General features: G+C 42.5%; 1 protein-coding gene across 1 annotated transcript in view; it reads right to left on the bottom strand.

Annotated features, from left to right (window-relative positions):
• The window catches only part of XYLB (xylulokinase), a 158,861-nt gene extending 144,704 nt beyond the window's left edge, over window positions 1–14,157 (bottom strand). Inside the window, exons 1-3 of the mRNA XM_087712447.1 lie at window positions 14,007–14,157; window positions 8,879–8,961; window positions 4,636–4,705 (exon numbers count right to left, since the gene is read on the bottom strand). Coding sequence (XP_087568573.1) covers window positions 4,636–4,705; window positions 8,879–8,961; window positions 14,007–14,060 — 207 coding nt within the window. The 5' untranslated portion in view covers window positions 14,061–14,157. The remainder of the gene's footprint in view (window positions 1–4,635; window positions 4,706–8,878; window positions 8,962–14,006) is intronic.
• Window positions 14,158–14,634: the final 477 nt, after the last annotated feature.

Consider the following 14,634-nt stretch of genomic DNA (forward strand, 5'->3'; position numbering starts at 1 on the left):
TTCTTGTCCTGCCTTCAGATGCTTTGGAGAATAGTTTGACTTCCTCTTCTTTGTAGCAACCCCTGAGATATTGGAAGATTGCTATCATGTCTCCCCTAGTCCTTCTTTTCATTAAACTGGACATACCCAGTTCCTACAACTGTTCTTTGTATGTTTTAGCCTCCAGTCCTCTAATCCTCTAAAACCATTGTCTGTTTGATTGTCTGTCCCTCTCAAAAAAGAAAAAAAAATCCTCCAAGAGTTAAAGTATCAACTGCACAAGGAACAGGGTCTCATCATCCAGATGGAAACCAGAATCGTTTATCTTCCTTTAAATAAATAAAAAAAGCGAGCGGGGGAACAGTATTTATGATGAAAACTTGGAAAAGACCAATAAAGCTTTGATAAGAATTAAATACAAATGTGATAAGAATTAAATTAAATACAAATTAAAAAAAACAAAGGAGACGGTGTAATTATGTGAAAATTGCATTATCAGCCAAGGCGAAAGCGTTGGCATCCTGTTTGAATGATCACATCTGCTAGGTTAAATAATGGTATAAAAAAATGCAACTATTTAAAGGAAGCGGGGGAAAAACTGCATCATCAAAGGAAATCTCGAGAACGTTGAGAGATAGTAAACAAACAAATTATAGATTGTCTGGCAAACATAATAGTGCCTTGCATAACCCAGTTTTAATAATGCTGAACTAAGTAGCTGAATCATCTAACAGATATTGCAAGGCAGCCAATTACCAAAATCTATGGCAGCTCTTATTAAGAAGAAAAATGCCATTCCTCCAGACACACCATCCACAGAGCGGGTGGGGGGAATATTTCACAGGCAGCCCTCCTGTGAGTTGCTTTCTGCCAATTGCAAAGAAAAAGAAGCTTACAAAACTCCCATAGCAAGCAGGGGCATTCAGGAGTGGAGGAATATAGCACTAGCACTAAGACTTACCATATTTTCCTGAGTATAAGACGCACATTTCTCCCCCCCAAAAAAAATCTGGGTGCATCTTATACACTGAATACAGCATTTTTGGCCTCCCCAAACCCCGCTCCCTTTGCAAAAATGGATGTGCAGAGGGTTTGGGAGGCCTGCAAAGTGCTCCTGGGAGCTGGTGAGAGCAAAAATGAATGAAAAAGGGACTGTTTTTTGCCTGTTTTTGCCCCCCAGCCCCTAGCAACACTATACATGCCTCCCAAAGCCTAGGCATGCCATGTTTTATGCAAAAAAATGGGTCTATTTTCATGAAAAACATGCCATTTTTGCTCATTGGGGGGGGCAGCCCCCAGGAGCACTTTGCAGGCCTCTCAAACTCTCTGCATGCCCCGATTTTCACAAAAAATGAAGCATGCAGAGGGTTTGGGAGGCCTGCAGAGTGCAAACCTTTTTTTAAAAATTTATCTCTTCAAAATCTTGGTGCGTCTTATACTCCGAAAAATATGGTGTATACACTTCATAGTGCTTTGCAGCCCTCTCTAGGCAGTCTTACAGAATCATCCTATTGCCCCCAATAATCTGCATCCTCATTTTACTGATCTCGGAAAGAAGGGAGGTTGAGTCAACCTTGAGCCTGGGGAAAACCGAACTGCCAAAGTGCTGGCAGTCTGCAGTCAGCAGAATTAGCCTGCAATACTGCATTCCGACCACTGCGCCACCATGGGTCATAATATCTTAATGCATTGGAGTTCCCTTCTATTAGCAATGATTTCTGGCCCAGGTCTATCGAACTATGAATATGATGAATATCGAACTATTCACTCAGCAGGACAAACACAAATCTTTGTGACTGTGTCTTTGTCCAGATCTTCTGGTTAAGGTAGACTCAAAAAGGCATGAAAACCAGTAGATTCAGTTAACTAAAGGATCAGCTATACCCATTTTACAGCCATTTTTGCCACAACTATTAAGTGAATCTGGTGTTCCCCCCCCCCCCCGCCCGCTCCTGTTCTGACCACGGCTTCCCGAGAGCATGAAGCCGTTCCCACCAATCGGGCTCTGTCGACCCTTGGGACTGGCGCCCCCTTGGGTATATCCAGCCGAAACAGCTTCCATGGATCGCCGTATCCATTCCAACCAGCCCTTTTTAGGGCTAAACAATATCGGTTGCCTCAATGTGCAAACATTGCTACAAACAGCCCAGGACCGAAAACAGTGGCGTCAAATTTCCATGGAAGTCGCCTATACCCACGATGGGTGAAGAGGCGTCAAGTACAAGTACAAGTGCATGAAGCCAACTCCTTGTCCCGACAAAACCCCCTTTTTTTAATTGGCTTTGAATTCTGCTCATTCACATCCAGCACAGTCTTTCAAGGGAGGATTTATAGTCACAGAACTTATCTGGCTTGGAGAGTTGCCAGGCCGATATCTGCAAAACTTGCCAAGGAATCTTGGAGAGTCACAAACCAATGAAGCGAACTAATTGTCTCCTGCAAACTCCACTCCCCCTTCGCTCCTCTTTTGTTTCCTCTGGGAGGGGCCATTCATCGTTCACCTGTGGCCTTACTCCCAAGTCTACCCCTGTTCTTTAGCTGTTCCCTTTGTCTGGCACTTATGCGCATGCGCACACTGGGAACAGACTCCAGCTGTTTGTCTGCCTCACTGATGTCTGACTCTGAAGGCAGCTAATAACTGGCATACGGCTCTGGCCCCCTCTCTGCCTCCGACACAGAGCTCTCATCAAAGCATTTCCCAGACTCCAGGACTGGCCCATGTTCCTCCCCAACCTCCTCACTGTCTGAATCTGCTGCCAGCTCTGTTGGCTGCTGGCGAGCCACTACAGCTTCTTGGAAGCCAGTTGGAGGTCACAAAGAGTGATCACATGGCCCCAGGACAGTGCAATGGTCATAAATGCATGACAGTTGTCAAGCACCCCAATTCTGACCACTTGACCATGAGGGTGCTGCAATGGTCATGTGAAAACTGGTCGCAAGTCATTTTTTCAACTCTGAACAATCTCTAAATGAATGGTTGTAAGTCAAGGACTGGCCACATAAGACCAGTTCACTTAAATCTCCAAGAAAATAGCCGAATTCTATTCTAATGGTAGGAGGTTGAATCACAACAGTGTAAAGTGTGCAATGTACAAACAAAAACGTATTGCTTGGATCAGATGTAATGTTGGTTTAAAATGAAATAGGTTATGTACCCCAAAGAAGGAATATTCTTTGTTCAAGAGGTACCATTGGCTGGTCTTGTTCTAGCTGCATCAGAGGTGGCATTCAGCCAATTTGGATCAGTTCGCCCCAACCAATAGCAGGAATCGGGGGTGGGCCCACAAAGTGAGCGGATGCACTCACGGTGAACTGTTGATAACAAAATGTGAAACCCACCGCTGAGCTGCATCCGTATCTAACTTGAGAATCCCAATTTATATAATTTTTTATTTATTTTGGGTTTCCTGGAGGAATTAATATTTATCAGGCAGGATACAGGTAGCCCATGTAGGACCCCTTGTTTAGCAACCATTAAAAGTTGCAACTGTGCTTTAAAAAATGTATCATACGGTCATTTTGCACACTTACAATCGTTGCAATGGCCCCGTGGCCATGTGATCAACCATTTGCAACCTTCCCAGAGGACTCCTCTCATGCAAAGTCAGTGGGGAAACTGACAAAGTCATATGTCTCGCTTAACATCCATGGCGATTCACTTAAGACCACAGTTATAAAATATACTGTGGTTATGTGAAGCCTCACTTAATGACCATAACTTTTAAAAGTGCATTTTTTCTTATCCCTATTGTGGTTATAGCTGTAGGATTACCTATTAGATGTATCATATCTAATAAGGAAGGCTGAGTGCCAAAGAATGGAACTATGGGGCTGGAGAAGACTCCTGCATTGAGTCCCCTGGACTGCAAGGCCATCCAACTGGTTAGTCCCAGAGGAGATCAACCCTGATTGCTCTTTAGAAGGCCAGATCCTGAAGAGGAAACTCAAAGACTTTGGCCACTTAATGAGAAGGAAGGACTCCCTGGAGAAGAGCCTCATGCTGGGAAAGATAAAGGGCAAAAGAAGAAGAAGGGGATGCCAGAGAATGAGGTGGCTGGATGGAGTCACTGAAGCAGTAGGCGTGAGCTTAAATTGACTCCAGAGGGTGGTAGAGGACAGGAAGGCCTGGAGGACATGACTTTGCAACTAACAATAACAACAACAACAACAACAACAGATGTATCAGACATTGAGGCTGAAAGTGGGGAATTTAGCCAATATCTGAACATAACAGCCATGCCTTCATTTCTACTTTTACAAATCCTGCCGCAAAAAAAAACAAAGCAGATCTCAGCATATAGTTTTCTGCTTGAAATAACTCTCTTAGGAAACCAGTTTAAATTATTTCTCATTTCTCATGGTTGACATCTGGGTTAAACTGTATTCCATACAGGAACTATGCCAGGCTCTTGGCTTCAAAGGAGTAGGAATACATATTTGGCTCCTTTTGAGGAGGGGGTGGAATCCAAAATGAAAATCCAGAGTTTCATAGTTTTCCCCAAAGAAAGAAAGAAATAGCTACATGCCACAATGGGTTTCTCTTCCTTGCCAGTAAAATAAGAGTCTGGTAGGTTTTTATTGCCCAAATCTAAGCAAATCCACAAAATGACATATTCAAAAAAGCACTGGCAATATGAACAAAATATTTATTCTTACCTTGATCCACATTAACACAGGAGAAGAGACGGATAATCTGTCATCGTGTATGTAAACACCACCTTGAGTGCTGCAGGAAATAAGAATATTGAAAACAAATAGCATTACAGCAACCTGTTTTTCTGCTCTGGGTCTTCCCAAACACAATTGTCTAGTGATCAGACTTGTGCATAAAATTACACTTATTGGGAGAAAAAAGGATACATTCCCTTCTTGTATTAAAATGCAGCTCTAAGCCAGTGAATAAAACCAAAGGGGCTATTGTTATTTTTTGAACTAACACACATTTGGACACTTTCACTGATGCTTTGATGTAGCCATGTTATTCTTGCTTTAATCAGATTAGTAGAAGAAAACCCTCATTTACAACATTTATGTTGGTGACTCCCTCTGCTGTTATGCGGTTGCAATTTGGGTGCTTTCGAGCAACTGGCGTTTAGGATTGTTGAACCTTGCAGTCACATTAGCATGACTTTTTATTTATTTATTTATAATTTCAAAAGTTTTATTTCTTTTAAGGCAAACATTTCATCATTCCTCAATCAGTAAGACATCGAAGTACAATTTCTTGTATATCAAAATAATTCTAGTTTACCACCAAATTCTTGTCTAGCCTAATATATACCCCTCCCTCCCTCCACCCTCTCCCCCAACTCCCCTCTAACTTCCCCCCCCCGACTTCCCAGAACCCGTACACGGTATGGATTTCTAACAAACACAGTCTAAAATCTACTGAGAAAAAAAAAGAAATAAAAAAAATTAATAACATTCTACATTGACCTTAGCTTCTTCTTGCTGAACCAACTTTAAACAATTTAAATCATTTCTGATCTTAAGCATAGGCTAACTGGAATTTCTTGGTCCCATATTTATTTTGTATATAGTCAATCCATTTTTTCCAGTCTCGTTTATATCTCTCATTTGAGTGATCTTTAAGATATGCCGATATTTTAGCCATCTCGGCTAGGTTTGTAACTTTCAATGTCCATTCTTGAGTTGTAGGCAAGTCTTCCTTCTTCCAGTATTGCGCCACCAACAGTCTTGCTGCCGTTATTAGATGCAGAATCAAGTTAGTCTCTACCACTGTAAAGTCAGTACCTATACCTAGTAAGAATAGCTGAGCACATTAGCATGATTTGTGGACCTTCCAAGCCAGCTTCTGACAAGCAAAATCAATTGGGGAAGCCAAATTTCACCTAAACGACATGATTCTCTTAACAGCCATGGTAAAAATGGTCATAAAATCAGGTCTTTACCTTGATGGCTTCCATAATGACTTCATCGCTTAGTTAGCAACCAGCCCCAACTGAGGTTATAAGTCAATGGCTACTTGCGCTCCATTCCAAAACAAATTAAGAAAATATATCCCAAGAAAGTGCAAAGACTGCACATCTTCCAATCTCAAGAACTATCAAGTAGGAATGTCATTATTTTGAACCCTCTAAGAGAGTCTGACTAGAGCAGGGGTCAGCAAACTGCGGCTCTGGAGCCGCATATGGCTCTTTCATCCTTCTACTGCGGCTCCCTGTCGCCAGTCGGTCCCACAATTTTGGGAGGAGTTTCCAGTTGGGGCGAGGAAGCACGGTGCGCCAGGAGAAGACTCTGATGTAAGAGATGGGTTTTCCGGTCAGCTCCAAAATTGATAGGGCTTTTGGTTAGGGAAGGTAGAGGAAAAAGGACACCATGCTAGGAGGAAAGTCTATGGTGGGGGAACCAGACTTCCGGTCAGCTCCAGAATTAAATGGAGGGGGGGGGCTTCTGTTTAGGACTTTTGTGGCTCTTTGGGTGTTTAAGGTTGACCACCCCTGATCTTGGCCATTGGCTAAGAGGAAGTTACTGGCACTAAGTGGCTTCTATGAATTAGATAGAACTAGAATCTTTAAGATATGAATCCTGGTTATATGGGAAACTGACTCACCCATGCCTGCACCAAGAGAAAGGGTCAGATCCTGTTGGCCAAGGAATTCCAGCTGGCCTGTGGTCCATGTCATTCTGGAGGTAGTGAATGGGTTGAAATAAAGCCCCCACCTCCCTGCCCAAGTGCACCTTGCTCCCTTCCTTGCCATCTTTGTTAATTTTAAGACAATGTTAACATTTTATTGCTTTAACACTTTACCTAGTTGCTTTTATTTTGTGTTAAGCTGTTCAAAGTCAACTCTTGACGAGATGGGCAACCTCAATCCAGCAGCTTCCCCATTACACCACACTGACTGCATCATTGCAGATTTTTAAGAAGAGACTGGACAGCCATTTGTCAGGAACCACATAGCGGGAGTCTCCAATCTTGGCAACTTTAAAACTTGTGGACTTCAATTCCCAGAATTCCTCAGCTGAGGAATTCTGGGAATTGAAGTCCACTAGTCTTAAAGAATTCTGGGAATTAAAGTCCACAGGTCATAAAGGACATTGCTTCTCCACAAGTCTTAAAGGAATTCTGGGAATTGAAGTCCACAATTCTTAGTTGCCAAGGCTGGAGACCCCTGCCATAAAGGATTGGACTAGAAGACCTCCAAGATCACTTCCAGCTCTGTAATTCTTTAATTCTTAGTGAAAAGTAGTAACTAAACCAAGATTATCCACTCAGCTTCCAAGTCTAAGGAAAAACTACAACCCGGATCTTCTACCTCTGTTCCAGCATCTTCATAATGCAGTGTAGATGGGCAGAATTTTAAAAAAGTATTTAAATAATAATAATTTTAAAAATGCTGGGTCTTGTGCAACAGAGAACCACCATTGTGGAAAAGAAGAGAGAATAGTGAGAAAGATACCTCTCACCTGCAAGTATATCCTCCAAGTAATTTTTCTCATTTAGAAGTAATAATACAACATTCAAATGACAGAGCTGGAAAGGATCTTGGAGGTCTTCTAGTCCAACCCCTATACCTATACCGACTCTAGAAAGAGTGCAGAGAAGAGCAACGAAGAGGATTAGGGGACTGGAGACTAAAACATACGAAGAACAGTTGCAGGAACTGGGTATGTCTAGTTTAATGAAAAGAAGGACTAGGGGAGACATGATAGCCGTGTTCCAATATCTCAGGGGCTGCCACAAAGAACAGGGAGTCAAGCTATTCTCCAAGGCACATGAGGGCAGGACAAGAAGCAATGGGTGGAAACTAATCAAGGAGAGAAGCAACTTAGAACTGAGGAGAAATTTCCTGACAGAACAATTAATCAGTGGAACAACTTGCCTCCAGAAGTTGTGGCTGCTCCAACACTGGAAGTTTTTAAGAAGATGTTGGATAACCATTTGTCTGAAGTGGTGTAGCATTATACCTGCCTAAGCAGGGGGTTGGAATAGAAGACCTCCAAGGTCACTTCCACCTCTGTTATTCTATTCTATTCTATTCTTTTCCATTCTCTTCTATTCAAATGCTTGTCCAATCTCTTATTAAAAGCTTCCAGTGTTGGAGCACCCATAACTTCTGAAGGCAAGATGTTCCACTGGTAAATTTCTCCTTAGTTCTAGAATGCTTCTCTCCTTGATTAGTTTTCAACCATTGCTTCTTGTCCTGCCCTCAAGGTGCTTTGGAGAATAGCTTCTCTCCCTCTTCTTTGTGGCAACCCCTCAGATATTGGAGCAGTGAAGTGCATACTTAGGGATGGGCAACAAATACATGTAAATACAATCCCAGAATTCCAGCCAGCTTAAACCAATGTTTTTCAACTTTGGCATATTTAAGAGGTGTGGATTTCAACTCTCAAAGTTCCCCAGCCATCACCCTGGATAACTTTTCTTAAAAGTTTCAGATGGTTGGTTAAAAAAGAAAGGAATAAATTATTCCAAGAAGCTGTATAAATAATAGTTCTGGGAACTAGCATAGTTCTCTTAACATCACCTGGGAGTTAGTCAGCAAAAATTCTAGCTAATTATTCCAGACGGATGTCATCTTAAGTGCAATGTCACACTGACCCAAAGTTAAGCAAAACAACATAGATTTGTTCCAGGGATGGGCCATTCATCAAAACTGTTTATGTTCCAAAATAGCATCTAAATCCATAAACAAGGATATGTGCCTAGGAAAACATTGTGTTCCTTGTCAAACCGAATATGAGTTGCCAAGATTGGGAAACATTTTGAGCCAAATCTTTCAACTGGGACTTGCAATCCCGACACATCTGGAAAATGCCTGTAGGCATTTTCCAGATGTGTCGGGATTGCAAGTCCCACGATTTTCTTTATCCAAAGAGGACCAATCTACAGTATACCAGTTACATTAGAACAAAAGGAAGAAAAACGTACCCAAATTCTGGCAGATCCTTGTCAAAATTAATAACGTCCTCGTAGATGACTCTCAACCGTTCGTCGACCGCAATTACTTTCAGCTGGAGAAAGAACATGTTATTAATTCTGAATTCGGAAGAAGCCATCATTTCTACGTGATCTAAAAAGTGATACTTCATGCTGGCTTCTTCCTACCCTCACGAAGCCTGGGCCGTTGATTAATGCCCTATTTCTCGGGTGCAAATTAGAGCCTCGCTAAAAAGAGATTGAAGTCCTCATGATTAGGCTGGGAAAAAAAATCTCTCCATTTCCTCAGTGTTCCCAGGCCTTACTTCTGCAGGATCAAGCAGTTCTTTTACTGTTGTTTTTCACAAAACCCAATTTTTTAAAACATTAATTTGTGGTAGACAGCTACCAATTTTTTTCTTCTGCTCATTTCAAGACAAGAATGGAAGAGGACAGCCATGGTACTGCTGTGGTGGGTTGTTATTGTTCCTTTGAACAAAATAATGTGAGAATAATTCAGTTCTTTATTTTACCTCTCTGTTGTGGCCCACTAGCAGCCAGCAGAGCTGTCAGCAGAATTGGACAGCGAGGAGATTGGGGAAGAACATGGGCCAGTCCTGGGGGCTGAGGAAAGCTCAGACAAGGGCTCTGCATTGGAGGCAGAGAGACAGAGGAACAGCTGGAGCCTGTTTCCAATGTGCGCCTGCGTAGAGCTTCCAGAAGACAAGAACAACTAAGAAAGCAGAGTTGACTTGGGAGTAAAGCCACACCTTGGAGGTGATTGACCCCTCCCATAGGAAACAAAAGAGAAACGAATGGGGAAGGGGCTTCTGCAGGGAACAATTTGTTCATTCGGTCGTTTCAAGAGTGGAAAATTTTGTTTATAACTATAAGGGACTGTATGCCAAGTTTTGCCTTACCCTGTGTTTGGAAATTAGTTATCTGGCAGCACTCCAAATGAGATAAGGTTCGTGTTGATAAACATTCCTCTGAAAAACTGTTTGCTAAGCCTTGCGGACTGTGAATGAAAGGAATTCACAGTCGTGTAAATAAAAGGGGTTTTGCTCTGCTTCTTGCTGTTTAAGGAAACTTGAGTCAGAACACTCTCATCTTTGCAAACAGGTGGTTCTTGATTTACAACCACAATGGACTCTTGAATTTCAATTTTTGCAGTTGTAAGTTGAAGCACATGATCAGTCTCAATTTTGCAACTGCCTTTCAACAATTGTAAAGTGAGTCATTATGGCCATAAAGCACATTACATGTTCTTTAAGCAAATCAAGTGTTAGGCATAAGAAACCTGGAGCCAGAATAAATGCAAATTGGTGCTAGATAAGAGTTAACAGACTTCAAGGGGGAACTTCAAGTGGGGCTGGACTATCTCTTTTGGGGATGTGAGAATGTGTTTGACCCATAGGTGGGATTCAGCCGGTTCTCACCGGTTCACCCGAACCGCTAGTTAACTTCTTATACATTTCAGAGAATCGGCTAAAAATAAAGTGGATGAGAGGTGTTTTTTTCTCTCTCTCCCTTCAGTTAATCGCTCAGGGCAGATAGCCAAGAACCACTTAACAGGTGCAGCTGATACACACTGAATCAAGTCAATAAACAACAGAAACTGACAGGATTGGGGCAGGGAAACCCATCAATCACCCATCTAGGGATGGGCTTAACCTCTTCCCCTCAGGAAGGAGAAGATTACAAACATTTTCATTATGAATTTTCATTATTTCATTATGAAGAGTATTAAGTAACACTTCTGTGATCACCTTATATTCCCCAAGACCTTTTACAACTGCTGCAGTGTTAGCTACTTTTTGCTTCTTCTAGGGAGAAAAGATACAGGAAGGGACAATGATGCATTTTGATCATACAGGCTGTGATATTAATGCATGTGTGGTCCATCCAGCTATACTGCTTGTGCTGTGAAGCACCCAATGTAGAACATAGAGAACATAGAATAATGGAGTTGGAAGGGTTAATATCTTTTGGCAGCACACCCAGGCTTTCATTTAGCTTGAGCGGCTGCTCTTAGTTTCCCTCTCAGCTGCTGTGTTTGTTTTGGGGTTGACTTTTTTAAAAAAAGAGGAATGGCTGTTATAGGTTTTCTGTATTGTTTTAGTGGTGCCTGGCACTGTCCTTTTGGGGTGCACTTCCCTCACTCTTTTTGAAAGCCTCTAGTGATGGATCACCCACAACTTCTGAAGACAAGCCATTCCATTGGTTGATTGGTCTCGCCCTTAGGAAATTCCTCCTTAGTGCTAGGTTGTTCTCTCTTTGGTTAGTTTCCATCCATTGTTTCTTTTTGTGCCTTTTGGTGCTTTGGAAAATAGATTGACAATCTCATTTATGTGGGAACCTCTCAAATTTCCCAACAGAACAATTAATCAGTGGAACAACTTGCTTTCAGGAGTTGTAAATGCTCCAACATTGGAAGTCTTTAAGAAGACACTGGATAACGATTTGTCTGTATCTGGAGGATTTAGTGCCTGAGCAGGGAGTTGGGCTAGAAGACCTCCAAGGTCACTTCCAACTCTCTTATTCTATTCTATTCTATTCTATTCTAAATATTGGAACAGTGCTATTTTATTGTGAGTTGGACTGGCTCAGCCTGGCCATCTTCTACATGATGTGGTTGCTCAACAAATCCATTCTTCCGAATGAGCATTTCTTTTCCTAGAAACAATCCCTGCAGCCACACGATTGCAATTCTGACCTGTGGCAAACTGTGGCAAATACGCAAACTGGAAGTCCTTAATTTCTAGTTTCGGCATTGGGCAGTTTTTCGCCCTCCGGGTTCCAGAGGGCAAAAAAACGGCTGAAAATCAAGGCCGAAAATTAGCTGGAAAACGTGCTCATGCGCGCCGGAGCTGACAAGGTAATGCTTCACATGCCCTCAAAAATGGCTCTGCGTGTCACCTGTGGCATGCGTGCCATAGGTTGGCCATCACGGGCCTAGAGTCTCCATGTATCACTTATCCAAGTTTTAATCACATCTAAACCTGCTTAGCTTTTTTCAAGATCAGTCCAAGAATTAAAAATCAAACTAGCTGCACGCAGTACATATGGCTATTTCCTTGCCATGGATTTTAACATTTTCCCTTATTCTAAATGACAATTCCGGAGGGCTCATGCGGCTAGCTATGGCTGAGCCTTCATGGTGTGAAACTGAGCTAGCTCCTCCGAAGAAGTATTTTTAATTCTAGTGGACTTTGTAATCTGGATATCTTGTTTGAATAAAACAATTGTCGATTATTTTCACAGGATGCACAGTGTTTAAAGCATAGGATACACAGAGAGGAGGAGGTTTACATAACTTGCCCTTCAAAGATCCAGAATCTATGTGCGAGAAGAATTTATAAGGTGACGCGCACTTTCTCTCTAATTTTAGTTTGTTTTGGTCTAACGGATATTGAACTATTAAGAAATCTACAGCAGTTAACTGCATAGTTAACCTTTGGTTCCTCATCTGAGTATGTAGCAGCTCAGCGACTTCAGGTTTGCTTTTAAATAAAGTTGTAAACTTCCAACGAGTCTTAAAACGGCTCATGCCAACACTTTGCAGTGTTTGCCTTACAAGGGGATCAAAATTATTTTAAAAGTATGATATTTATCCCTTCTGAACAGAGTTCTCTAAAATGCAGGTGTCAAGGCAAATGGCTCCATGCCTTAAGAAATGTTACAAGCCGTGCTTAATAATACACCTTTAGAATTCTCATTTAATCCATTGAGAGAGAGAAATCTCTATTCAATACAAGAAACATGAGTTTGCACCTAGAGATACATAGCAGAATTGGCAGTAACATCTTCTGAAATTTTGGCTGTGGCCTAACCTGTCAAAAAATAATAGTGGAATTCTAGATTAGTTCTTTTCAAACTTGGCAATTTTAAGATGTGAGGACTTCAACTCCCAGAATTCCCCAGCCAGCTGGCTGGGGAATTCCAGGAGTTGAAGTCTTCACATCTTAAAAACTGCCAAGTTAAAATACAGTAGTATTGCTATATAAATGGAAACTGAGCAATAATAAAATTGCAGTCCTATGTACAGGCCTTATGACAGCAGGGTGGAACTGGAGCACAAATTTAAGGAAAAACACCTACAAACTTTTCTCCATTATGATTCTAAACCCAATTAATCATATATGTCAGTGACTACCATATATGGGTTTTTATCTGAAGGAGCTGGAGAAAATGTAAGATTCTCATCTTAAGCCTACCTGTCTGACAGAGCGGAAGTCTAGAATAAGGTAAAGGTAAAGGTTCCCCTCGCACATATGTGCTAGTCGTTCCTGACTCTAGGGGGCAGTGCTCATCTCCATTTCAAAGCCAAAGAACCAGCATCTCCACTGTTACCTTCCCATCAAAGGTGGTTCCTCTTTTTCTACTTGCATTTTTTATGTGCTTTCGAACTGCTAGGTTGGCAGAAGCTGGGGAAAGTAATGGGAGCTCACTCCGTTATGCGGCGTTAGGGATTCAAACCGCTGACTTTTCTGATCAACAAGCTCAGTATCTTAGCCACTGAGCCACTGTGTCCCTATAGGAATAAGGACCTCAGTGAATTGAACATGTGCAAAGAATGTTTGGAGGAAGAGAGGGATCTAGTGCAAGCTACCCTAGGATACCCCACCCCACTCTGTTGAGGGAGGATTTAATTAATATGTATTATTCAATTAATATACAAATAACGTTTTATTTATTTAAATATTTTTTTTAAATTATCCTGGCCTTTTAAATTTTACGTACAGTACTATTTTTATGCTTTTATTCTGAGAGAGAGGCAGAATGAGAGATCTTTCGTCACATCTGGGAAGCTTGGCTAATAGTACATTTTCTACCCAAACTAAAATGAGTCCCAGGTTGTTTTTTTTCTCCCCCAGGCTTCTGTTTTGAACCAGCCTTCCCAAGTAAACACTCTCTGGTGAGGGTCGGGCTATAACTTTCATCCCGTGTGCCGGGGATGATGGGATGTGCACTCCGAGGCGCTGTAGGAGCCTCGGTTAGTCTCCTTGCTCCGCGCGCGCTTGGCGCTGCTGGAGAGAAAGCGGCCGAGCCCTGCGGCTGCTACCGGACCAAACTGCTCTTTGCAGCCCGCCCAGCTGCTGCCGCAACCGACGCCTCCTCCGCCTCCTGCTCTCGGTACCTGCTGGGTGCTGAAGTCCCACCCCAAGAAGCAGAACCCGGGAGACGAGGCCATGACGACTCCGCTTCCTCCTCCTGGCCAGCGCGGTGGGAGGCGCCGCGGGCGACGTGAAGCAGCTTAGGATGACGACGCCTCCTCCTCCTTTGCAGCGCCAAGCGCCGCGCTCCCTGCTGGCTGCTTTCTCCGGAGCAGTGGTGCCGGATCCGGACTACCCACCCCTCGGCTGGCCCGCCCACACATCCGTCCGGAGTATGCCTGGCTTCCCATGCTCACTCCCCCATCTCTATGAGACCGGACCGGCGCCTGGCCGCAAGAGCGTAAAAGGGAATTGGCGCGCACAGCCTCTCTCTGGAGCGATGCTAGAAGCAGAAGTTAAAAAATAAATTAAAAAAATCTATCTATCTATCTATCTATCTATCTATCTATCTATCTATCTATCTATCTATCTTCTATCTATCTATCTAATCAATCCCCATCCATATCTATCTATCTATCTATCTATCTATCTATCTATCTATCTATCTATCTATATCCATTCATCCATCCATCCCTCTGTCTGTCTGTCTGTCTACTCTATCTACCTACCTACCTATCTACCTACCTATTTATGTATCTATCCACTCCATCC

This window comes from Thamnophis sirtalis, unplaced genomic scaffold, assembly GCF_051295495.1.
Source record: "Thamnophis sirtalis isolate CommonGarterSnake01/CBP01778 unplaced genomic scaffold, rThaSir2_p1.2 scaffold_4, whole genome shotgun sequence".
Taxonomy (NCBI): Eukaryota; Metazoa; Chordata; class Lepidosauria; order Squamata; family Natricidae; genus Thamnophis; species Thamnophis sirtalis.